Source organism: Cucurbita pepo, chromosome LG02 (assembly GCF_002806865.2).
Source record: "Cucurbita pepo subsp. pepo cultivar mu-cu-16 chromosome LG02, ASM280686v2, whole genome shotgun sequence".
Taxonomy (NCBI): Eukaryota; Viridiplantae; Streptophyta; class Magnoliopsida; order Cucurbitales; family Cucurbitaceae; genus Cucurbita; species Cucurbita pepo.
This window is the reverse complement of record NC_036639.1, coordinates 4,300,244-4,324,826: the sequence shown is the minus strand read 5'-3', so window position 1 is coordinate 4,324,826 and position 24,583 is coordinate 4,300,244. Positions and strand designations below refer to the sequence as shown.

The 24,583-nt window shown below is 34.5% G+C and overlaps 6 protein-coding genes across 8 annotated transcripts; 3 read left to right on the top strand and 3 right to left on the bottom strand.

Annotated features, from left to right (window-relative positions):
• Nucleotides 1-1,379: 1,379 nt before the first annotated feature.
• On the top strand, nt 1,380-4,578 carry LOC111789322 (probable aminotransferase TAT2). The gene is made up of 7 exons (XM_023670047.1): nt 1,380-1,833; nt 2,571-2,910; nt 3,059-3,277; nt 3,418-3,477; nt 3,762-3,917; nt 3,999-4,092; nt 4,186-4,578. The coding sequence occupies exons 1-7, from the start codon at nt 1,583-1,585 to the stop codon at nt 4,302-4,304; spliced, it is 1,239 nt and encodes a 412-aa protein (XP_023525815.1). The 5' UTR covers nt 1,380-1,582; the 3' UTR covers nt 4,305-4,578.
• Nucleotides 4,579-6,003: 1,425 nt separating this feature from the next.
• On the bottom strand, nt 6,004-6,609 carry LOC111787665. Its single transcript, XM_023667683.1, has one exon. It carries the CDS (start codon nt 6,607-6,609, stop codon nt 6,004-6,006), a length of 606 nt encoding a protein of 201 aa, XP_023523451.1.
• Nucleotides 6,610-7,329: 720 nt separating this feature from the next.
• On the top strand, nt 7,330-10,119 carry LOC111789160 (E3 SUMO-protein ligase MMS21). Its single transcript, XM_023669820.1, has 7 exons — nt 7,330-7,501; nt 7,954-8,025; nt 8,231-8,341; nt 8,439-8,549; nt 8,820-8,959; nt 9,649-9,734; nt 9,816-10,119. Exons 1-7 carry the CDS (start codon nt 7,406-7,408, stop codon nt 9,944-9,946), a joined length of 747 nt encoding a protein of 248 aa, XP_023525588.1. The 5' UTR covers nt 7,330-7,405; the 3' UTR covers nt 9,947-10,119.
• A 140-nt stretch (nt 10,120-10,259) lies between these two features.
• On the bottom strand, nt 10,260-12,102 carry LOC111789159 (ras-related protein RABA1f-like). The gene is made up of 2 exons (XM_023669819.1): nt 11,721-12,102; nt 10,260-11,074 (listed from the first exon to the last, which is right to left on the bottom strand). Exons 1-2 carry the CDS (start codon nt 12,086-12,088, stop codon nt 10,642-10,644), a joined length of 801 nt encoding a protein of 266 aa, XP_023525587.1. The 5' UTR covers nt 12,089-12,102; the 3' UTR covers nt 10,260-10,641.
• Nucleotides 12,103-15,489: 3,387 nt separating this feature from the next.
• Nucleotides 15,490-17,146, top strand: LOC111789139 (basic leucine zipper 61-like). Its single transcript, XM_023669798.1, has 4 exons — nt 15,490-16,064; nt 16,370-16,460; nt 16,538-16,664; nt 16,749-17,146. Exons 1-4 carry the CDS (start codon nt 15,490-15,492, stop codon nt 16,919-16,921), a joined length of 966 nt encoding a protein of 321 aa, XP_023525566.1. The 3' UTR covers nt 16,922-17,146.
• Nucleotides 17,147-17,694: 548 nt separating this feature from the next.
• Nucleotides 17,695-21,900, bottom strand: LOC111788743 (glutamate receptor 2.8-like). 3 transcript variants are annotated; one of them, XM_023669216.1, is made up of 6 exons: nt 20,738-21,900; nt 19,361-20,604; nt 19,044-19,164; nt 18,852-18,944; nt 18,358-18,755; nt 17,695-18,283 (listed from the first exon to the last, which is right to left on the bottom strand). In XM_023669216.1, exons 1-6 carry the CDS (start codon nt 21,000-21,002, stop codon nt 17,909-17,911), a joined length of 2,496 nt encoding a protein of 831 aa, XP_023524984.1. In that variant the 5' UTR covers nt 21,003-21,900; the 3' UTR covers nt 17,695-17,908. The 3 variants fall into 3 exon arrangements, with proteins under 3 accessions (XP_023524984.1, XP_023524983.1, XP_023524985.1); XM_023669215.1 differs by having other exon boundaries at nt 17,697-18,283; nt 18,852-19,164; XM_023669217.1 differs by having other exon boundaries at nt 17,697-18,283; nt 18,852-19,164; nt 21,699-21,900.
• Between the last annotated feature and the right edge of the window lie 2,683 nt (nt 21,901-24,583).

The following is a 24,583-nucleotide window of genomic DNA, read 5'->3' as shown; positions in this document are numbered from 1 at the left end:
TATTTTTACTTATTTTTTATTTTTCCTTTTTTTCGTGAATCATGTTAATTAAAAAAATATTAAAATCTATCATAAAAAATAAAACATCGTCCACTTTAGATCAGTGTTTGAATTTGTAGGAACGTAAATTTTTATTAGTACATGATCCATTTTAAAATAATTTAATTTAATTTAATTTAAATTTTTATTAAAACGTTTTTTTTACTTATTTGTGATATTTAAAATATCATTATCACATTTTTCTAAAAAAGAGTCATTATCAAAAAAAGAAAAAAAAGGTTTGATAACAATAACTATATATTATATAATATATAATATATAATATATAATATATAGTTATTATTCCATTATCTTTATTTATCAAAAATGCTATAAAAGTTGGAAGTTGGTACAAGTAACTATTTCATGTTTGGCTGCTTCCAATTGGTTGACTTTGACTAATATAGACTCCACCACCAAACCAACTTACCCCTAAATTTCTAAATTCTTATTGCCTTAAATTATTAATTTTTTCACATTTAAAATACTCGACTACCATCCATAAATATAAATATATAAAATTAAATATAATTAAACACGATATTTATGATTCCGTCTAAATAACAAAAATAATAAAATTAATTTATTCTACATGTTTACGATGGATGGAATAGTTTAGGTGAATTAATGGAACTCGGATTTGTTATTAAATTTAAATATAATTATTTTTCCTTTTTTCAAATAACTTATCAGTGGTATTTTTTTATTAATAATTTTTACCATGGTAAATTATATAATTTTTTTTATCACAAACTTTTAATTTTATTAAAGGGTAGTAAAACGTAGATAGGTATTATGATATGACCAAAATACCCTTATTCTCACCGACCAGATTATATACGGAAAAACATTATTAGTGGATGAAAAAATTGGGATAAAATCAAGGAAAAATGTACAATGACTTAATTACCCTTCTATGAGAATTTGTTTTCAAATAAATTACTCAGTTCTGAAATTATTAATTATTATGGATATAATTGTGTGTGTATTTTTGTTTTATATTATTATTTTTATATATTTAATTATTTATTTTAAATTTTTGTAATTTTATTAATTACTTCCTTTCCTTTAATAATAATAATAATAATTAAGAAAATATTGAGCTAAACAAAACTTAATTTAATAAATTATATTTATGTTTAAAACTTAGTCAAAATATTAAACTGTTTCTAAACAATTGGATTATAAATTCTTATTTTATATTAATTTGGATGTTAAATTAAATAAAATTTTATTTTAGAAAAAGACAAAATTGAAATTCGAGTGACGCAGAGCAATCCAACAATGCCCTTGATTTTGTTTCCATGCAGACGAAAGAGACGAAGGAGGCGGAGGAGGAGGCGGAGGAGGAGGAGGAGAGAGATAGAGAGAGACAGAGAGAGACAGAGAGAGAGTGGCGGCAGCTTCAAGTTCAACGTGTGGTCTCCGTGCATGGAATTCGTGAACCCTTTTCACAAATTGTGAAACAAATTCCAAATCTCGTCTATAAAAGGGTAGCCCCAAATTTCTCTTACCATTCCCAAACCAATCGACAATAATAATAATGGAGATTGGAGCTGTGAACCCTGAAATGGACACAGCTTCAACCATCACCATTAAAGGCATTCTCAGCCTTCTCGTTCAGAACGTCGATGAAAACAATGGTCGGAGGCTGATTTCTCTCGGCATGGGCGATCCTTCTGCTTATTCTTGTTTTCATACTACCCGTGCTACTCAACAGGCTGTTGTTGATTCTCTTCAATCTCAGAAATTTAATGGCTATGCTCCCACTTCTGGTCTCCCCCAAACGAGAAGGTTTCGCTTTAATTTCGATTTCTGGGGTTTTATCTCGTTTTTATGTGAATCTTTTGATTTGGGGATTGGAATTGAAAATGCTGATGACTCAATATATGCATGTAGGTTGTTGAATTTTGTGTTGTTCTTCGTTTTTTGTAAATTTGAATCTTCTGGGCTTGTTCGTATGATTCTTTTCTTTCTTTTCTTGCTTCTAGTTGTTTCTAATTCTTCCGTAATTCAACTGTTCTACATGAATTAGATGCTAGGTTGGATTGTTCTTGCTCTTTTTCCAGAGATTTTTCTGTTCAAAAGAACACTTTCTCTTTGGAGAGGACAGATTTTCTTTCGTTCTTTCTTTCTTTTTTAAAACTAATGAAGTGTTCCATTTCATTATCAATCCCTTTGTGAGAATTCTTGAATCTGTTACTTGGCCTATTTGTTTCTGTAATTTTCTTTACTTGTTCATATGCTGCCCTGCAACTTTCCATGGTAAAGCCAGTGAATGAACGATCTGATCTTGTTTGGGACAGTTATGATTTTGATTCTAATGCTTGAAACGAGCTGCATGATTCTTAGCTCAAGAGAAAGTTTGAACATGTGAAGGAACTTTCCAATTCTGTTTCTATGAACATTTAACTGATACAGGGCAGCTAAACAGATATATTCATGGAATCGAGTGATTTGATGAAATGTAGCATCAAATTAAGGTTATAGTTTTGTTTTCTAATTTCTTTGTTTAAACTATCATTGAATAGGTCAATTGCTGAATATTTATCACGAGATCTTCCATATAAGTTGTCGTCCGATGACGTTTTCGTTACGTCAGGATGTACACAAGCGATTGATGTTGCTTTGATGATGCTTGCTCGTCCTGGTGCAAATATATTGCTTCCGAGGCCTGGTTTCCCTATCTATGAACTTTGTTCTGCATTTCGGAATGTTGAAGTCCGGCACTTTAACTTGCTCCCTCAACAAGGTTGGGAGGTTGATCTTGATGCCATCGAAACGCTTGCAGATAAAAACACCGTTGCATTGGTTATTGTCAACCCAGGGAATCCATGCGGAAATGTATACAGTTATCAGCATCTGAAGAAGGTAAGTTATAATCTAGATATTAGAACTGAACCACTCAAGTATAATACTGTACGGTACCTACGAGAGCTGTTTTCGTTTAGTTTCGTTTTGTTTTATCTTACGACCAAAGTGTCTGCATAATGTTTTTGGTTGATTGATTGCCCTTCAGATTGCAGAAACGGCAGAAAAGCTTGGAATTCTGGTGATTGCTGATGAAGTTTATGGGCATCTTGCTTTTGGAAGTAAACCTTTCGTGCCAATGGCAGTTTTTGGATCAACTGTTCCTGTACTCACCCTTGGATCACTATCAAAGAGATGGATCGTACCGGGCTGGCGACTTGGGTGGTTCGTGACTAGTGATCCTTCGGGCACGTTCAAAAACCCCAAGGTTCCACCACTTCCCTCACACACTACTTGATTGCTAAATTGCAGACTAAATTAGCCACTGTTCTTCATATTTTGTGCTTTATCTGACATACCTGTTTGCCTCATCTTATGCTTATTGAACTGTACCATCATTCCATGCAGGCTATCGAGCGAATCAAGAAGTATTTCGATATATTAGGAGGTCCTGCAACATTCATCCAGGTTCAGACGTTATATTTTTGTCGTTTCAAATGCTGGCTACTTTTCTTTTCATTTTCGATTCCAGTCGTTTTCGAATGAAACGACTTTCTTCTGTCATACTGACCAGTTCATATCAAGATGTTAGGCATATCAAATTTCATATAAACACAAACCATTGTCACCGTATTAACTCACGACCGACACCCAAAACTCGAACCTAGCTTTGTTCATATATTACTGTTAGCATCATTCCAAGTTGCAAACTTCTTCTCATTCACATTCTGCATGGTGAATTGATGCATCAGGCTGCAGTACCTCAAATCCTTGAGTCAACTGATGAGGTTTTCTTCAAGAAAACTATCAATATTCTGAAGCAAACCTCCGAAATATGTTGCAGAAAGATCAAGGAAGTCCCTTGTATTACATGCACACACAAGCCCGAAGGATCGATGGCTATGATGGTAACGAAAGAAATCTCGAATTAAGTTTATAAAAATTTATGAATCCCGTGTCGCTTAGCGCCCTACGATGCAATAATGTAGGTGAGACTGAACATGGAACTTCTTGAAGATATCAGTGATGATATTGATTTTTGCTTCAAGCTTGCCAAAGAGGAATCTCTCATCATTCTTCCAGGTAAGACCTGAAAAACATCAATGCTTTTGATCTTCATTTCATCTGTACAATTCAAACAGAACCGAAGCTCGAAGAATCGTGGTTTGGTTTCAGGAACGGCGGTAGGGCTGAAGAACTGGCTGCGAATCACCTTTGCAGTCGATCCGTCCTTTCTTGAAGAAGGGTTAGGGAGGCTTAAATCTTTTTGTGAAAGGCATACACTTGAGCTGTAAAGAAGTTGGGATATGCTGGTTGCTGGTGATGCAAATGAAATAACAGGTTGAGCCTCGTAGGTTAAATGATAATGGAAATCTTAGCAACTCTTTCCATGTACCGATGCAACTCAGCTATAAATACAAGGCCATTAAGATTAAAAAATGAATTCCGTTCTTGCTTTCTGATATGATTGTATAACTTTTTCTGCATATGGTATCATTTATATTGACTGTTAAATGCACAAAGTTATTTAATTGAAATATGGGAAGCAACAATGAGATTGATTACCTATCTTTATGAGCATCATAGCTCTTATCTGGTGATATCTGTTCTTGTTTTTGCACCTTCTGTCATGGCTAAAACAATGCTCCTCCTTACACTGCCACATCCATTCCTATTTATGCCACAATTTTTACCCAAAAGACAAAGATTCGGAAGGAAAGAAAGTGAGTTGTTTGGCTAGAGATGGAGAGGTTAGAAGGACAATGTTTTCACGAAAAAAAACATCTTTGTACTTATGTACAATGAAGGATGTTTGGTCTCTAACAATGTCAATTTGTACGTCAATTTGTGTTTGCTTTTGACCCAAACCCAATATTGAAAGATTGCATTTGAAATGGTTAGCTCTTTTGGTTATTTATTAATCTCTATGCCGGTTATATTGGACCGTTTTCAACGATCTCTTTTAGCCCTCTATGGTGCTTGCTTTCTATTCAATAAAATACTTTTATTGTAATAAAACGCGGGTAAGTATATCTTTACAAAATGCCTATAAAATTATAAAGGTAGCATTAATCATCTTAACCTTCATAAAAAAAAAATAATTCACAAAAGTGTTTATGGATGGAACGTTAATTTTGAAACATGGTACTAATTGTGAGATTATTTTTTTTTAAGTAGAAAGGTGTTAAACGTTAAAAGTTTGAAATCTCAAGAATATTTTTAAAAGATAAAATACATCAAACTTCTAATATAAATAAATGTTTTAATTTCTACATTTGGTTCAATTTTGGCTAAATTCACATATTAATTTATGTGTTTATGTTCACATCTTTCAAGACTACAAAATGAGAAAGAGTTTTATTTTTTAGGTTTAAATACACGGAGAATAAAGATTTGAGTATTGAGAATCTTGAATTGTTTGAGTTATACTCACGTTCGGATTAAAATTTTATTATAACCATTGAAATTTGCAAAATCTACTCTGCTTTTAGAATAAACTTCAGTGTTAAAGAAGTTTTAGTTCGGCAAAACACTTCAAAATATGACTCAAAGTTTACACGTAGATACATGTGTTTAGTCTCTAACATTTGAGTGCTTTTAAATTTTGTCATTTCGTTTTAAAGCTATGCACCTTCAGGGCCAGTGTCCTCGCTGACACACCCTAATAAAGTGAATTGTGAGATTCCAATAGACGTGTTCTAAAACCATGAGACTGATAGACGATACATAATGGGCCAAAGGTAAGAATAGGGCTGTTACAAATGATATATGAGCTAGATTCTGAACCGTGTGTCAATGAGAACGCTGACCCCCAAAAGGGTGGGGAACAAAACATAAGTGTGGAAATCTTTCGGTATTATATGCATTTTAAAATCGTAATTTCTTGAGGTTGACAATGATACCAATGAGCTAAAGCTGACCATATCCGACTAGCAATGAGCTAGCATACGTTCAACTCATCAGAAATTTAAATATTTAAAAATACGAGAAATGTTAAATGTGGTTCAATATCCCCAAAACAATCCGGCAGCTCTGGACGGCCGCCACCGTGCCCGCCAAAACCTCCGACGGCACCGGGACTGAAGGGTTTTTATCGAACCCAGCCAAGCAGCTATTGACATTCCTAATCGAAATCTCCACGCCGTTTCTAGCACGGGCATAATCTCCTCCTTGGACCGCATTTCTGATTCCTGGAAAATTGCCGGCGGCATACCCTGTGGAAAACCAGCAATCGTTCAACAGCGTCTTCACAGGGGAATTCGGCGTTCTACGGGAAATGTCGCCGATCCTCTGGGCCATTGCTCTGGTATTCCTCTCCGCACATCCGACGGCGATGACTGCGAGTCCACGCCCATTGGCTGTCCGGCTGGCGGAGTCGGAATTGAGGCAAGCAGAACAAATCACCGGCTGCTCGGTTCTGCCGCAGAGGTTTCGGATGAGGGCGGCGTCTGGTTTCGCCGGAGAGAAGAGGGCGAAGAGGGCGAGGAGAAACAATGGAAGCATGGAATTGAAGGGATTCATCTTCTTCTTCTTCTTCTTCTTCTTCTTCTTCTTCTTGGATTCCAAATCAGTGTTGTTGAAGATTGATTCATCTTCCATTGGTATTTAAATCTGTTTTTTTTACTATTTTTATTTTATTTTATTATTTATTAATGGATCATTTCCAGTTAATTTCTGTTTCTTTTTTCCAAATAAATTGACAGTTCCCATTTACATTTGCATTTTCCTTTTTTATTTAATTAATTTCTTTTCTTTTTCTATTTTTACTTTTATTTTTTATTTTTTTTATATGATTTCAATGAAATATAAAATCTAATTATACTACCAAATTCAAAATATTTCGTTAATTATTTTAGTTTTAAATTTATTAGATCAACACGACTCTCCACAATAGTATGATATTGTCCACTTTGACAAGCCTAAGCTCTCATGACTTTACTCAGGCCTTAAACCAATGGTTTTAGGGTTTAGGATTTTCAAAAAAATAATATAAGAAATAGGAATTAGAATGGTAGGAAAGTGTATTATGGTTTTAAAATCTTTAATTTTAACACAAAAATAAGTTTGAGTTTGAGGCCTAGTGTCACGATTATGTTTGTTAATGTTTTTATTTGGCTCGGGTCAACTCGAGAGTTCTATCCCATGAATTTAAAATCGAACTGAGTCAGTTCGGGTTTAGAAAAATGAACCAAATCCAATCCAAAAAGCTAATCCAACCCAACCCAACCCTTATAATTCAGGTTGAGTTGGTCCGGGTTATCGGGTTGAATTGTACACCTAAAGTGGATAGTGGACCATAGTTGTTTTTTTTTTCTAAGCGGGTATTAGCTTTTGGCGCTTAAACCAAACCATCGCCGGAGGGGGTTTCACTTTCGGTTATCTCTTCTTCAAAGGAATGGCGTCCACTTCCAATTCCAATTCAACTGGCGTTTCCGAAAGAATCAAATCCGCTGCCACTATTATGAACTCTGAGAATCAATCTCTCCTTGCCGTAACTTTCTTAATACTACTCTATTTCTTCTTTTTATGCTTTCAATTTGTTGTTCTTTTTGTTCTACTGTTTGTGCTTTTCCGATCGACAGATTAAATTTTCTAATTTCCATGGAAAATGAAGTTGCCGTTGCTAAATACATCTTGTTTTTAGATTTAAGATCTCGATTTCCTATATAGAGCGTCAGTTCTAACGCTGTATTTCCTTCACTATGCTCTGTGAACTGTGTTTTCTTGATTTCTGAGAACTGAAAAACTATTGGAAGATGATCTTGTGTATTCTTTTAATGGAAAATCCCCCCGCCCAACCCGTTTTGTTCAGTTCGTGGTCCGAGAAGACGAGATAAGAATGGTGAATTAAATTTGAGGAGTGATTGGGATTATTAGGTTGAAAAGTATGATGATGGGTTATCTGTTTATTTCTGTGATTGGATTTTTCTGTCTTAATTTCAGGAATTACGGAAGTCGCTGATCATGATGAAGGAAATCGGGGTGGATTTGGAGAGGGACAATCAGTCGAGGATGGTACTATGAACTATTGACCTTAATTTCGAATATTCAGAAATTTTTGTAATTTGTTACTTTGGAAGTGAATGTTGTTAGGATAAGATATTGTTTGTAATAAAATATACTAAGAAGCAAGTACCTAACATGTTCATTGCTCATTGTTGATCATTGTTGCTTGGAACCCTTAACTAATGATTTACTTGGTATTTGAACATTATTTTAGGTCAAGGAGCTTGAAAACTCTGTTGTTGAGCTGTTGGGTACTTATGAAAAATGTAGCAACTTTTCATCTGCAATTCAGTCAGTTGGAAATATATATGAACCACAAGAAGAGGTGCTTGAATGCATTTTCCACTACACTCTTTTTTTTGGTTAATTTTCATTGTGATGGTTCCTTCCTTCGTACATAATATTCTATGTTGATCATGTAGTTAACTGATTTTGAGAAACTACTTGACAATGAAGTTGCAAAAGTCAGCGAAAATTCATCTTCAAATTTGCAGAACCATTCAATAATTCGACAGTTTAGAGAAGCTATTTGGGTATGCATCTTCATCTTCTTTAATATGCACTAGGAAATTTTGGAATGCGTTAGTTCACTTCTATGACTTTCTACTATTCGGGCTTTAGAACTGATTATGCGTGGCAGCAACCCTCAAATCAGTGCAAATAATTATACTAATACTGTGAAAATTCCCAACATATGAGAAGTAAGCAAGAGAAAATTCATAAGTGATTGGAAACCATTTTTTTGTTCTTCCAATTGCATTATTCTTTCCAGTGCTTTAACTTATCTCCCAATATTCCGGCAGAATGTTCATCACGCAGGACAACCAATGCCTGGTGAGGAGCAGGAGGACGTTGTGATGACCAGTACTCAGTGTAATCTATTGAATGTCACTTGCCCGTTGAGTGGAAAGCCTGTCACAGAATTGGCAGAACCTGTTCGAAGGTATTTTACAACTAAACATATTTTCATGAAGGATAAAGAATTGGAACCATTTCTGTTAGCATTGAAAAAGAAGTCTGCTTTGTTAGAATTGTTGGGAGGGAGTCGTACGTTGGCTAATTTAGGAAATGATCGTGGTTTATAAGTAAAGAATACATCTCCATTGGTACAAGGCCATTTGAAAAAGCCCAAAGCAAAGTCATGAGAGCTTATGCTCAAAGTAGACAATATCGTACCATTGTGGAGAGTCGTTATTCCTAACATGTTTGTCTATTCACTGTGTACTAACAGCATGGATGTTGAAAGGGAATGGCTACATGCTTTATTTTCTCTAGTTTCATTTTTCAAGTGGATGCCTAAAAAATAGAATGAGCTTGGATCTTCTACTTTTTCAGAGCCGAGTTTCGAAATGGTTTTTTGTTCCTTAAAACAAATAACCATTTTAGGTTGTGGAAAAGATTCACTGACATGGAATGTATAGGTCTTCTTGTTTTTTCTTGGTTTTTTTATTTTGAGTTCAACCACACGTTGAAGAGGACGATTCTAATTTTTTATTTTTCAATCGATGATATAATGCTTATGTTTAAGTTAACTTCCATAGCCTGTTGTTATAGATCAGTACGGCCAGGCCATTGTGCATTTAAACACTTCTACTAAGTCTCTTTTTTGTCTCTACTTTCTGCAATTTTCAGTACGGAATGCAAGCACGTCTACGAAAAGGTTGCCATAATGCAGTACCTAAAATCCAAGAGATCACGAGCTCAATGCCCTGTTGCTGGTATTTGAATCTACTACATTACATGTACGACATAGAATGTTTTTAGATTGCTCGTCTCACTTGACCTCTTTGTTCTTATAGCCTGTCCCAAGATGTTGCAGCCTGAAAAGGTCATTTCTGATCCATTCTTACCGATTGAAATTGATGAACTACGCAAAACGTCTAAGCATTCAGTGAGGATACAGGATTTCACAGAGGTTGATGCAGATTAACACCACTGAAGTAACTTCTTTTACATATTTTGTCATTGTCTTAGTAGATTTCTTGGATCAAATGTTCTGCTTGGTAACTTTAGCTCGTTAGGGATGTTCATGGTTATCTATATCTATCAATATGAATTGTCTCTATTTATGTGCGAATGGAGAATTGTGGCTTCATTCTCAAATAGCCATTGCCCCTTAAATTTTATAGAAGGTTCTATCTTTTTGATCGAAGGGGCAAATTCCTGTGACATTTTTACAATTTAGCCAAATATCTAACAAGGACGGTTTGGTTTTGGGAAGAGAGGTTTACAAAAACAAAATCAAACACAAATATGTAACTGAAGAAACTAAAAAATTCTGCTCCCATTTAACAACTGAACATTTAACCTACATACAACCTCAATTTAATAGATATCTCTACCTAGAAATCTGATACAATTCAAGACTATGGGGCCATTACAAAACTTGAAACAATATAAGAGAGTGAGCTCGGACTAGAAAGTACAAGGAATTGACATTAAGAAGTGTCAATTTCAAAAGACTCCAAATATGATGAATCCAACCCTCCCAGAAGCTCAAAATGACCATAAACACTAAAATGTTTGGTCGAGCAAATCCAGCAGGATTGGAAACTCAAGACATAGCATTAGGAACTCATCCATTCACTCCTTTGATGATGTACCTCATATTCAAATAGTTGATGATCATGAAGAGCAGCAACCAACTTTCTTCACTGCCGAAACATCATCCTTGTTTCCAACGTTAATGGTTTGTCCTTTAGGTAATGTTGTGGCATCCTCCCCAATCTCGAGCGCTTTTCGGCAAACTACACGATAGATTTGGGTTAGCACTTCGGTAAAAGCACTCTCGACATTCAGAGACTCGAGGGCAGATGTCTCCATGAAGAAAGTGTTCTCCTTCTCTGCAAAGGCCGAGGCATCTTCAGTCGAAACAGCACGAAGATGTCGCAAGTCTGCCTTGTTACCAACTAGCATTATCACTATATTGGAATCTGTGTGATCCCTGAGTTCTTTCAACCATCTCTCAACGTTTTCGAACGTCACGTGTCGTGTGACATCATAAACAAGCAATGCACCAACTGCTCCTCGATAGTATGCACTTGTGATTGCACGGTATCTGCCAAAAAGAAGCTTATAAGATACATCATTCACATAGTTTAAGGGTCTTTTGAGGTGAACATATCATGAAATCTCTATCAGTATTACTCTATCAGGCTTTGCTAGCAATGTCAAATCTACACAAAAGATATTGCATACTACATTTTGGCACAAGCCTGATTCATTACGGTCTTATGGATTCAGTAAGTATATACAAAAATCACATCATGAATAGTTTGGTACTCTTCTCTTATCAGATCCAGATTATTACTTACAGAGAGAATTCAGTCTACTCTAAGAAAATCGATCAAAATTCATTCACAACTCTAAAACTCGTATCAAATTCCTTGAGACTGAAGGAATCTAAGAGTTTGATCCCCGGAAACTCCAATTCCATCAGATACATAACGCGATCACCATCTCAACAAGCAAGTAATCTCTTAGAACCAATATCTGAAAGCTACTTAATTCTCAGACCCCCCAAGAACAGAAGAACACACCCAAAAGCCCTATAAATCCTACGTCCCTGTAATTCCCAACGATTCAGTGAACCATCAAAATCTCAAGTTATAATATTAGATCTCAATAAACAGACACGAATTGAATGATCAGGATCCACAGTAAGACAATGACAGAATCAGAAGTTAAAGAAGTAGTCGACGAACCTTTCTTGACCGGCGGTGTCCCAAATCTGAGCCTTGACAATCTTATCATCGACTCGAATACTCCGAGTGGCGAATTCGACGCCGATTGTGGATTTGGACTCGAGACTGAACTCATTGCGCGTAAACCTGGAGAGTAGATTGGATTTGCCCACACCAGAGTCACCGATGAGAACCACTTTGAAGAGGTAATCGTAATCGTCGTCCGTTCTATACGCAGCCATAGTTTGCTTCTTCAGGTGGGATCGGATGACTGTGGTTGTGGTTGGAATTGAAGGGGTCTGAAAATGGATCGGGAATTGGAGCTCCAAGGCATAAGAGAAACACAGAGAGACGTTTTGAAATTGTTGAAGACGATCAGTCGTAAGCATAATCGTAACGTTTCGCCCAAATCGGTAGTGATCTTCCACTTACTGTTTGTGGGCTTACACTAACATACTTGGACTTTTTAATCATGGGCTTGAACTTGGGCTTAAACTTGGGCTTCAGTTTGGGCTTAAACTTAGCCGAAAGAGTTTTTTTTTTTTTTTTTTTTTTTTTTTTTTTTTTTTTTTTTTTTTTTTTTNGAATAATAAAGAGTATAAAGAGTACAATTTAAAAAAATAAAAAAATATAAATTCTCCTTTAAAAAGTATTTATTCACATGATTATGTCTACATAATAAACTTTTATAAAATTAAAAAAAAAAAAAAAAAAAACATAATTGGGTGGTTGGTGTTCCCACGTGGTAATAATTGCGGTGTGGTTCGCTTTCCCGTACGGTACTGTTATATTATTATTGGGATCCCAAAATTAAAATAAAAAAATAAAAAAAATATTTGTTAGTGCCTAAAATTGGGTAAAATCTTAATTATAAAAAATATATTGTTGTGGTTTCTAATCTGTAAAGCCTCTGCACATGCTCCCCATTATTAGTACTTACCTTTCGGATTAACCAAATCTAATTTGTGTCAAACCAAAATACCCATACCCAACGAGCATTAACTCTCCTTGAAAAGGAGATGATCCAACTGCACCTTCCAGTACCGCTACTTTGTTACAACTTCACTCCAGTCACTAGTCCTGCCTTCGACATCCCCCTCCTTGTGGTTAAGGTAACGACTTCAGGCATGGCCAGCTCCCATAGTGTGATGGGCGGTGTATACAAAGCTTGGGAACGAATTCATCGACGTATGACTGACTGGCGATTACTAGCGATTCCGACTTCATACAAGCGAGTTGCAACAACATTGATAACTATAATCTCACAAATCTCAAACATCAAACATTCACAAGTCACAATACATCGTTAATATAGGTTATAGATGTAAATATTCCTAATTTTCATAATAATTTTAAAAGAAGGGTAAGGGTGCAACGTGCTTACAAGTTGGTTAGATTATTGAGTCATATGAACCCCGCTCATGGTTATAAATTATTTGTGGTTTGTTTTCTAGTACTTACAAATTATTCTAAAATTTTAAAATTTTATTAGACATAAAATTTAATTTTATATTTTTTTAAAAAAATTTAAATACGTCGAGATATTAAAATTTTAATGATCAAATAAACAAAAAAAAAAAAACTAAATGATATTAAATGTTAGTTTATGGATAAATATTATTTTTAACACTTTTATTTTAATCAAGCACATTATTTTTTAATTAATTTGGAATATATTTCTTAAACTTTGTATCTAAGACTTTAAATTTAAATATATATTATGTATGTATGTTTGGTCCCTAATCATTCAACTTTATTTATATCCACCGTCTGCTAAATAATAATTCAAATATTAGTAACTCTTTCCAGTTTGAATATTTAAATATTTATTCAAATATTATCTTATAAAATAAATATATTAATTCTCTTAATAAAAACTAACCCTTTTAAAACCTTTTTCTAAATAATTTTCTAAATTTAATAAGTAAATATATATATATTTTTTAAAAATGTATTACTAAAGGTATTTTTTAAATAAAGCAGACATTTTGAAATATTTTAAGAATATAATTGATTTTTTTTTTTTTAATTTTGAAATATTTTCAAAATAAATTTTAAAGTTCTATAATTTTTTTTTATATATATTTTTTCTCTTTTTTCCTATTAACCATAAAAAGTATGCATATAATTATCACATATAAAAATTAAAAAATAATACGTGTTTGTGTTGGATTAAACTTAGTCATTTTCCAAACTATCGATCAAAATAGTTTCATTAAATAATTATATTGTAAATATATATAAAAAAAAAACAATAACGGGTTTGAATCAACTTATAATAATTTTACGAAAATCAACCAAGAATTCAACCAGAAATTTTCGTTTATTCAATTCAATCCAACTCAAACCAACCAAACGAGTTCGAATCAGAAAAAAAAAAAAAAAACCATTAATTTCACGATGATCATATTTAGAAGGTAGAGAGAGAGAGAGAGACAGCCATGTGAGTATGAGTTGGGGACAAAGCAAAGGAGGACAGTTCACATGGGGGAGCAGAAGGAGAGGACATCATCATTTTAGTCATAATTTTCGCATTATTTTAAGTTTCGTTTCGAATTTCAATTAAAAAAACGGTCTTATTTCATCCGAGTTGGCTTCCAACAAGAGAAGAAACTATTATACTCCTACGAGAGTTATACAAATAGTATCAACATTTTTAAATGAATCATAATTCAGCCGACATGAAATAACTCCAAAAATAAAAACTAAACGTTCCATTCATAATGGATACCCTAATGATAATGACCAGCTCCATGTAGGCAATAGTGTAGTGTGCGTTCCATGATTAATGAGAGATACCAAATAATTTTGGGTACCAACTCAATATTAATTCATATTATTTTAAGAATCGAATGCAATAACCTCGTATTCCTCTTCAATCAATTTACGTGTATCAAATCTAAGAAGATATATACTATTATCATAAAAATATGATACTTTTTGTAATACAACATTGATTGAGATTAAAATCTTCGATTTTAAAGAAATGAGTACATGTCAATTACTGCTCAACTATGTTCACTTTATCTCAAAAATTAGAATGTCAATTAGTGTTACACTATGTTCACTTCATCTAAAAAAAATTAGAATTTTAACGTGTAACAGCTCAAACCCACCGCTAACAGAAATTATCCGCTTTAGTCCATTACGTATCGTTATTAGCCTCACGATTTTAAGATACGTCTACTATAAGAAGTTTTCATACCCTTATAAAAAAATATTTTGTTTTCTCTCCTGACAACAAGGATGTGAAGGCCAATGGGTCACATTGGCACGTGGGTTCCGATATAAATATATATTTTTTAATTTTTATATTTATTATAGAATTTTGATATTAAACAAAATAAAATAAATAAATAAATAAATAAAAATGGCCTAAGTTGCATCAACCCCTCCCTCCCCACAGCTGTTGCTAGCTGTCCCTAATCCCACCCCCCATGTGACCCACTTTCCCTCTTCCTATGACTTTGGGGCTCTTGAATTATATGAAAGTGAAATTTCAATTTATAAAAAAATAAAATATTATTTCGATAATTATTTACGAACACTGTCACAACGTTATACGTCGATCTTCCAACATTTAGAGTAAAAAATTTTGTACATTTTTTAATCAGATAATAATATTGTGACAAACGGGACTGTGAATTATTAAGAGACTGCAACTTGTAATCAACATAATTAGTGATCATCCAAAGACGATTCTTACGAACCATACTGTTTGGTTAAGCTTGGTTGATTACACCATTATAAACCCGTACTCGTCACCTATTTGAGTGTCCAAAATTCCGTTATGGCACAATTGCCCCCAAAAATACCCTCTTTCCCTCAAAATTGGTCTCATTTTCCTCCTCCTTCAATGCATAATTTATCTCATTCCCCTCCGCCGCCGCCGTCCTCCGCCGCTTCCCACCATAACCCTTCATGGGTTGATGACTTTCTCGACTTCTCCACTGCCCGCCGTGGCCTTCACCGGAGATCCATTAGCGACTCCATTGCTTTTCTCGAAACCCCATTTTCCAATGAATGTCGTAACTCCTCCTCCTCCTCGTCCACTGTCGCCGTCACCGTGCTGCATGCTACTCCGACGTTTGACCGGCTTGACGACGACCAACTTATGTCAATGTTTTCCGATGACATTTCCGTGGCGGTGCCGGCGTCGTCGAACCCTTCATCCTCCTCCGACCAGAATAGTAATAACGATGAAAAGAGGACGACAGTGCCGTCGGAACCTCCGCCGCCGCATCAATTGAAGAATGAACCGGGTGAGGTCGAATGCTCCTCTCGCCAATTACAGCAGCAATCTGAACCTCCGCCGCCGTCTTCCGCCGCCGGCGATAACACCATTGATCCCAAACGAGTTAAGAGGTAATTAATCACATCAACGCATCTCAAAATCAATCAACCAATTCAAAAGAAACAAAAAAAATATTGAATTTCCAATTTTTTTTAACAAATTCTCAAACTATTTTCTTTTTTTTATTTAATTTTAATTTTGTATGAATCAACCACAAATACCCATAACACATGAACTAATATAGCTACAAAAGATCTCAACTTTATGATATAATCCGTGCATGAACGACCCCACATCATAATTAACCTAATTAACAACATAATAATAGAATCAAACCATATTAACGATCGGTGGGTGGGTTTTTGTTCGGTGTCAGAATTTTAGCAAATCGACAATCAGCACAAAGGTCGAGGGTCAGGAAATTACAATACATTTCTGAGCTCGAGAGAAGTGTAACGACATTACAGGTATGAATTATTTAAATTCTTCTCTTTAATTTTCTTTTTCTTAAAATTTATTTTAATTTTTGTTATTGTGAATATAGACGGAAGTTTCAGCGTTGTCCCCGAGAGTAGCATTTTTGGATCATCAAAGATTGATTCTTAATGTCGATAATAGTGCTCTTAAGCAGAGAATTGCAGCTTTGGCTCAAGATAAGATTTTTAAAGATGGTAATTTATTATTATTTTTGGTAATTTAATTAGAGAAAAAATGATAATTAATTAATTAATGGTTAATTGGGTTTATTTTTTAAGCTCATCAAGAGGCATTAAGGAAGGAAATAGAGAGATTAAGGCAAGTTTATCATCAACAAAGTTTGAAGAAAATGGGAAGCAATCATAATCAGAATGGGGCGGCGCCACCGTCTTCAGGGAAAGAAGCTCCGCCGCGAATGGCTGAGACGGAAACGGAGCTGGCTGTCAGTTGAATTTAACAAAATGGACTTCGTTCACGTGATTTGCTTCCAATTCTCACTTGGATGTTTTGCGGTGGGGTCCACTTGACAGTTTGATAATCAACGGTCAACGTGTTGACACGTGGGTGAGACTGGTTTAGGAGGGTGCTGATGAAAACAAAAACAATTTCTTTTTCTTTTTCTTTTTTCAAAGATTATTGGGTTTTTTTTAAGGGTGGATTTATTAATTGGATTAATTAAAAGCTTTTCTTCCCATTTTTTTATTCTTAAAAAAAAATATTAATATATTAAATATAAGCCGTATTTATTTTATTATAATCAAAATCAATCGAAATATAACCATATATCGCGAGATCTTAATAAAGTTGATCATTACTATGTGACGTGACAAGTTTGGTTGAGAAGAGGTGGCAAAAAGAGGATTATTAAATATTATTTTGTAGGTGTGAATATTAAATACGTGAGATATAATAAATATATTTATTCGGTAGTAAACTATATATAATTTGGACTTAATTTAAGAAATGCCTGTGTGTAACAGACCTACACACACCAAACCGACCGCTAGCAGATATTGCCATTTTTGTGTTTTCCCTTTCAAGCTTTCCTTGTTTATCTTTCCAACCTCTGCCATTTTTGTGTTTTCCCTTTTAAGCTTTCCTTGTTTATCTTTCCAACCAGGTAAGATCTCACAATCCAATTTCCTTGGGAGCCTAAGGTCCTCACCAGCACTTTGTGGAATCCCACATTAATTCGGGAAGAAAACAAAACATTCATTATAAAGGTGTGAAAACCTCTCCTTCATAAACGCATTTTAAAACTTTGAGGAAACATTCAATTCAGGAGAAACCACATATTATTTGGATCAAACACTTCATTTTTACTGGAGCTCCCTCATCTGTGTGATGGAGTTCAATCTTCTTCTAATCTCCATTACAAAGATGGGGGAGCTCTAGAACTACCAACACTTCGAGTTACATGGAAGCTAAATACAGTTCTCTAGACTTGAATTCCCATGTTATTTAAGATGGTTCGAGGCTCGTCCCTTCTCGGTCGCAAAAATCGAGTTCTGTTGCTTCCCCAGTGTCTCACTACAGCTACCATTAATCTCCAAACAGTGTTTCGCTGAAGATTCGAGTTACGAGCATTGAAGGAGTACAAGGCGAGTGCTATTGTTGATACTCCTGCACTCAACAAAAACAGAAAAAAGAAGCTATTGGGACTGAGGCTTGTAATTCTATCTTTCCCTTCCCCTTCCTCACATTTCACATTAGCAATCATGCTGTCCTCCAGCTCTCTATACTTCCCAGTTTCAGATACTTTAAGCAATGCTTCATCGATATATGGTAACAACAGAGAGCCTCTCGGAAACGCCTGCAGGACATCAAGAAGCAGGGATGAAAACATATTTAGAATGAAGAGTTTTAAATGCAACAAGATGATCTTACAAATCCAAATCCTCCAACTTTGTAGGTAGGCCCAGCAATCTTGAACTCCTGGCAATATCTTGCAAGGAATAGTTTTGCAAAGGGAACTTCAAGAAAAGTAGCTGCTATCTCTTGATTTCTGAGAGCGTCAGCTAAACCCTCTGGGGTAGAGTAGTTTTTTATGGTTTCAGTAGGAAAGTGTAGAACTTGCTCCAAATATCCTTTGACAAAGGATCCTCTGCCGTATCCCACAAATGCATTCATTCTATGGAGAGTTTCAATATCCGATATAGTCGGTTCGAGCTTTTGAATAGTGAGCATGCTAGTAAGATTGGCGGTGTATATCTGAGTTATCACGAGTGCTACAAATAACCAAACCATCATGGTCATCCTCGACAAGTTACTGTGCAGCCTGTTACCTTTAACCAAGCAAATAAGCCAATATCAATGGTGAATTTCCCCTCCTTCCAATTGCAAAGATGGCAAAACCATAATTAATGAACTGTTTTAGTTACCATGCAAGGAGAAGAGAGTGGTGAAGGAAGAGCAGAGTATGGTTCCAGCATGATTAAACATCGAACCTTCAGGTTCAGGACCATGATTTCGTTCTATGAACCAAACAACAAAGCCATTATACACGTTTACCACAGCAATTATAATCCACAAGGTCACCGTAAAGGGCTTTGTGAAAAACAATGCTCTATTACTTCTATTTTTTGTGGTGGGAACAATCATCACAAGTCCTGCTTCAGTGTAAGGATGTGTAAATTCTGCATGTTCGTAACGCGTTGATACTATTGCTATGTCACCTACTGCTGCATCAAATTCCTTAATAGACAGGCAGAACAAAAAAAAAAAAAAAAATGTTGGATCTTTCCATGAGATATCAGTGTTAGCTTTGTTACTCAACTTAAACAGATGTATCTTCAGACAAAAGTTTTGATCATACGAGATTTCAGTATATGCTTATGACTGATTCGAAAGGAAACTCTTATATTAAGAATATGTGAAATTTCGTTCTTACCTTCAAATAGATTTTCTTCACTAAATCATCATACGTTCCATTGTAAGCGAAGAACTTGTGCGGCAGAGGGAAGTGCAGATGGTCTAAGGTTGCTTTAAACAAATCGATTGCAAGTCCATTGAAGGATAAATTGTTTCCTGTCTGATCTCCTTCCACATTTACATACTGCTTGAACATGGGACTAGTTGGCACACCAATTCTCAACTCATTGGCATCTGTCGGTACAGCCCATCCCCTTGGAGTATCTGTAGATCCACCTGGCCAAAACACTTGGCCAAGATCCTTCATTGACAAGTTAGCAGACGAATTTCCCCCCAATGCTCGTGAGAAGCCTAATTCGTCAGACCAGAAGCCTAAGTCCCTATAACTTCTCCCCACGATATTGACGATCTGAAAAGTATCGGCTGGGGCTAATTTTCTGTCCTTAAATTGAACCTTTCCACCCAATCCTTGAAAATCAGTGAGCTCGATTGATTCCAACAAGTGATGACCTGTTTCTCGGGTTTCACTCATTGCCATAGCTGCTGTTCTTGTGGCCTCATAAGCCTGTACCGCAAAAATACTAGGCTCGTGGTTGTACTCATCAGAATGCTCTAATCTAAACCTTCTACAGAACTGAATATAAAAGTTAAGAAATAGAGGGTTGATTTCCGGGAAATAACTCTTGACTCCAATAACTCCTTGCAGTGAAGAACTGGTAGAAGCATTCAAAGAATGTGCAAGGCTTGTGAAAGAATCAGTAGAGATCCAAACATAACCATTTCCCATCATTTCCATGTCTTTTGCAGTCTGAAGTAGATGCAATGCCAACTTGAAAGACATATGAACTACAAAAACTCTACTTGGCCCTTGTCTTAGCCTCTCGAGTTCAGTGGATAATAAATTAGAATCAAAATGGGGGAGACCAACAAATTCACTTATTTCAGCTCCTACATCTTTGAGAGCATGCTCAAGGTAAGGAAATATGTCCACGGTCGAGAAATCTCCTTCTTCATATATAACATTAACCAGATGCCAATCCCACGAACCAATAATAGAAGCTATGGCTTTCATTTGATTCAACTGGGATGGAGAAGCTTGGATCAAAAAATCCAACCTCTCAGTTGCCCACTTTGGCATGTCATTAGCCAACGCCAGTATCGGTATCTGATTCTTATTTCCAACCTTGGCAACTACAAAAACTGCTTCCCAGGTTTGTGGCCCTATAAGAACCTGTACTCGTTGCCTACTGATCAGATCTTCAGCTGCAAATTCAATAGTTTATTTATATTGTGTTTATGACAAACACTGTTAGATGCATAAAAAGAAGCTGGTTTAATCTAGAACTTAATGAACAAAACAGGTGTTTTTGTACTTCAAAACAGCTCAAACTCTTACCTGCAAGAGCTGCCTGATAGGGATCACTTTCGGAGTCTCTGATGACAAGACTGAAATTTTGATCGTTGGAGTTAAAACTCTCTACAGCCATCCGCATGGCTAAACTCTGTTCTTTACCAATCCTAGAACTACAGTCTACAATGGCCCCTATTCTGCCCTTTCCACCACCAATCATTTTTGAGCCCACATTTCTTTGAGTTCCATGCTTTCCAGAAACTATTAGAGAAAACAACAAGAAAGAAAACAGAAAGGGAAACTTTCCCATTTTCCAGAAGAGGTAAAAGCCAAAGGCTTAGCCTCTCCATTATATTTGCCCCCAAGGAACTCATTTTCTTTACAATTTACTTGTAGACTACGGTATGCCATTCCTTTTCTTGCTCTACTTTTGAGTCAAATAGTCCAAATCACTACGAAATTTACAGATTTCATGTGCGTGGAAATTAACACGAACCATTTGCTTTCTTAGAGTTATGACTCTGTGTATAATAACCAAAGAACTCGCCCCAACTCTAAATCCCAACAACCATGGCCACACATTGATTATCTAACAAAATTTGACATTCTATTTACAAGTGCTCAGACTGAAATTCATAATACGGACAACGGAGAGAAATTTCCAAATTCTTTACGAATGTAAACATATATCAGTAGACATCCATTGCTATTTATACAAATCATGTCATTCCAACATCCTCAAACAACTCAATGAACATGAACAAATTGGTAAAATGTGGAAGAAATTAGGTTTAAATCCTAGTCCCAGATGTTCTTTATCATCCATAATCACTTTTTGAAACCCCCAATTTCCGATTCCATCCATAAGATAGATGTTGGGGGGAAGGAAATGAATGGAAGATTCAAAGTTGAAATGTGCAAGAGAATAAAAAATTAATTAGCAGAAGACTATTTCTGGGGAATTTGAGAGGGATGTGTTCGTATATTCATTGTGCAGTATTCAAACCTGCAGAAGCGACCACAAATGAATACCGCGTCTGTTATGGATCGCTTTCAAGCCCACCGTCTTCTGAATTTCTTGAATATGCACAGGAATTTTCCTGGGTTCTTGCTTGGATTCCCAGAAAATTGGGGCAAAATCTCTCCGGAATTTCCCTCCATCCTTGCGAAGCTTAGTACTTAATTCGCCAACCCTCCCCATGGACCAAATACCATCTTCCAAAGCAATGTGAAAATTTTAAGTTATTTCATATCCATAAGTTTTTTTCTTTTTTTTTCTTTTTTTTTTTTATTTTTACTAAATTAATAATAAAAATATAATCTTCAACCTTTTAATTTTATCGTAAAGATATCTAAAACGTATCCATAATTCTCTTAATTTTTTTAAAAAATTCAAAAATAATGTTAATAATTTATTTTTATAAAAAAATAAAAAATAATCCTTAAAATAAAAATAAAAATTTATAAGATATAAAATAGAGAATTTACGTCGTAAATACTTTATTTTATAAAAGTTAAATTGGTTAATACTACTCTTAAAATTAATATTAGTAAGAGTATATTTAAATATTTAAATATATATATATATAATATACTGAAGTTTCCTTTAAAATTAACCATTTTTTAAAACTTTTTTAAAAATTTAAAATATTTTTGAGAGTAGTAAATGATAAAAAAAAAAAAAAAAAAAAAAAAAAAAAATTGAATAACTCAATTTTTAAAGCTAAATTATTTTTAAAAAATACATGTATTTTTTTAATTATTTTTCATTACAATAATTAATAAGTGATAAATTATCGAATAATTCAACTGGTAAAACATCTATTAAACATTTTTTCAAAGTTGGTAATTAGTATGTAAGTTCCTCGTACTTCTCAACGCCAAATCAAAATTTTATAAACCGTTTTTAAAGTATAAAAAGTTTACATTTACATTTTCTACGATTAATTATTAATGGTTTGAATTGACTAGTGTTCATTCAGTCGTCTGTGTCTAAATTTTATTATATTGAACATTGTTCAGTCGTTTTTGCCGTTCGTCTAACGATGTTGTTGTCATTCACCAACTATTGATCTTTGACTAACGATGTCGTTTTTGCCGTTCGACTTAGATGGTGAAGGAAAGAAAAGGAATTAAAAAGAAAAAAGAATTTTATTAATAGTTTAAATTAAGGTTTATTTTAATCATTAGACGCATCTTTTTTTGTGTAAAAACGCCAAAATCGTGCGTTGAAAAATCAGATATATTTTTGGATAAATCTTTGACATTCATATCTTATCCTTATCTCTCTCCAACGCCGTCCACGTGTCCGATCATTTCCGGATTGTTCTGCGTCTCTTGCCGACATCCACCTGGCATTTAGCGTCCGACGTGTCCACCTATTAGTATAAATAAATAAACATATATATTTCTCTATACGCAATTTATTTTCCATGTCAACAAAACAAAAACTCCACTTTGATTATATATATATATATATATATATATATAAAAACAAAAGCCAGGTGGACAGGTTTAAATACATCATCCCACGTGGCATGAGTGCCTTTGTCCTATTTAAATATATGGATAAATGTAAAAATCAATTTCATAATGTTAGCTCCTTATTTCAACTTTGATTTAGACCTTTTTTGTATTATTTAATTATTAAGTCTCGAATGAATTCAATAAGTTCAATCATTTCAAATTTTAAAAATTAAAAAAAAAAAAAACAAAAAAGAATTATAATGATTGGACCACACCATAAATAAATATTAAAAAGTATATCGGGGTTAAATTATAAACTAAAGTTAAAATATTTACAACATAAAGATACGTTAATTTTATAATTATATCAATTATACTCAATATTTTGTTGAAAGATAAAACTTTTTATTTTTATTTATAAATCAATGTAAGATATTTTTCAAAGAACCGAATATTTTATTTTATTGTAAGATTCAAAGAGTGAAGTAGATGGCTATGGCATTATCTAAAAAATAATAATAAGACAATATAATATAATTGCCAATGAAATTGAGCCACGTGCTGTCACCTTCACTCTGCAAATATTGTCTCCCTTCCCTTCCTTTTAATTTTTAAAAATTAAATTACAAATTTTTATAACCGCCTAGATCCGCTGCTATTTGGGTTTTCCTTTACCGGCTTTTCTCTAGGCTTTAAAACGCGTCTACTAGGGGAAGGTTTCCACACCCTTATAAATGGTAGTTTGTTTTCCTCCCCAACCACCCCCTTCGGGGCCTAGCGTTCTCGCTGACGTTCTTTCCTTCCTCCAATCGATGTGGGACCACCCCCCAAATCCACCCCCTTTGGGGCCCATCGTCCTTACTGGCACACCGCCTCTCCAAGTTAGATGAATACGACTCTCCACAAATGATATGATATTGTCCACTTCGAATGTAAACTCTCATGACTTTGCTTTGGGCTTCCCAAAACGTCTCATATCAATGGAGATAATATTATTTAATTATAAACGCATTATCATTCCTTAAGTTAGTCAATGTGAGACTTTTCATCCAACACATATATTTCTTAAATTTGAAAATCATTAATTTTTAAAATTCATTAAACTTTTGGTTGAGATCCCAAAAACCTTTAAATAATAAATCATAAGAGATACTTCCACGTGCTACGTGCACATGAACCTATTAAACCAATATTATTTTCATGCTCTGTATGCCGTTGAACACTCTTATATCACGAAAGTCCAAACCACCTCTTTGTTTAGGTCTTGTCATATAAGCTCAATTCAGCCCGTGAATCTTTTATTTTTGCTCATAACTACCTTACCCGAAATTAGTTAAATTCTCTATCTTACTATTACACGTGCTCACGTTGCAAAAAAAATATATTTTATATAAATATTGAAAAGAATATATATATATATATATA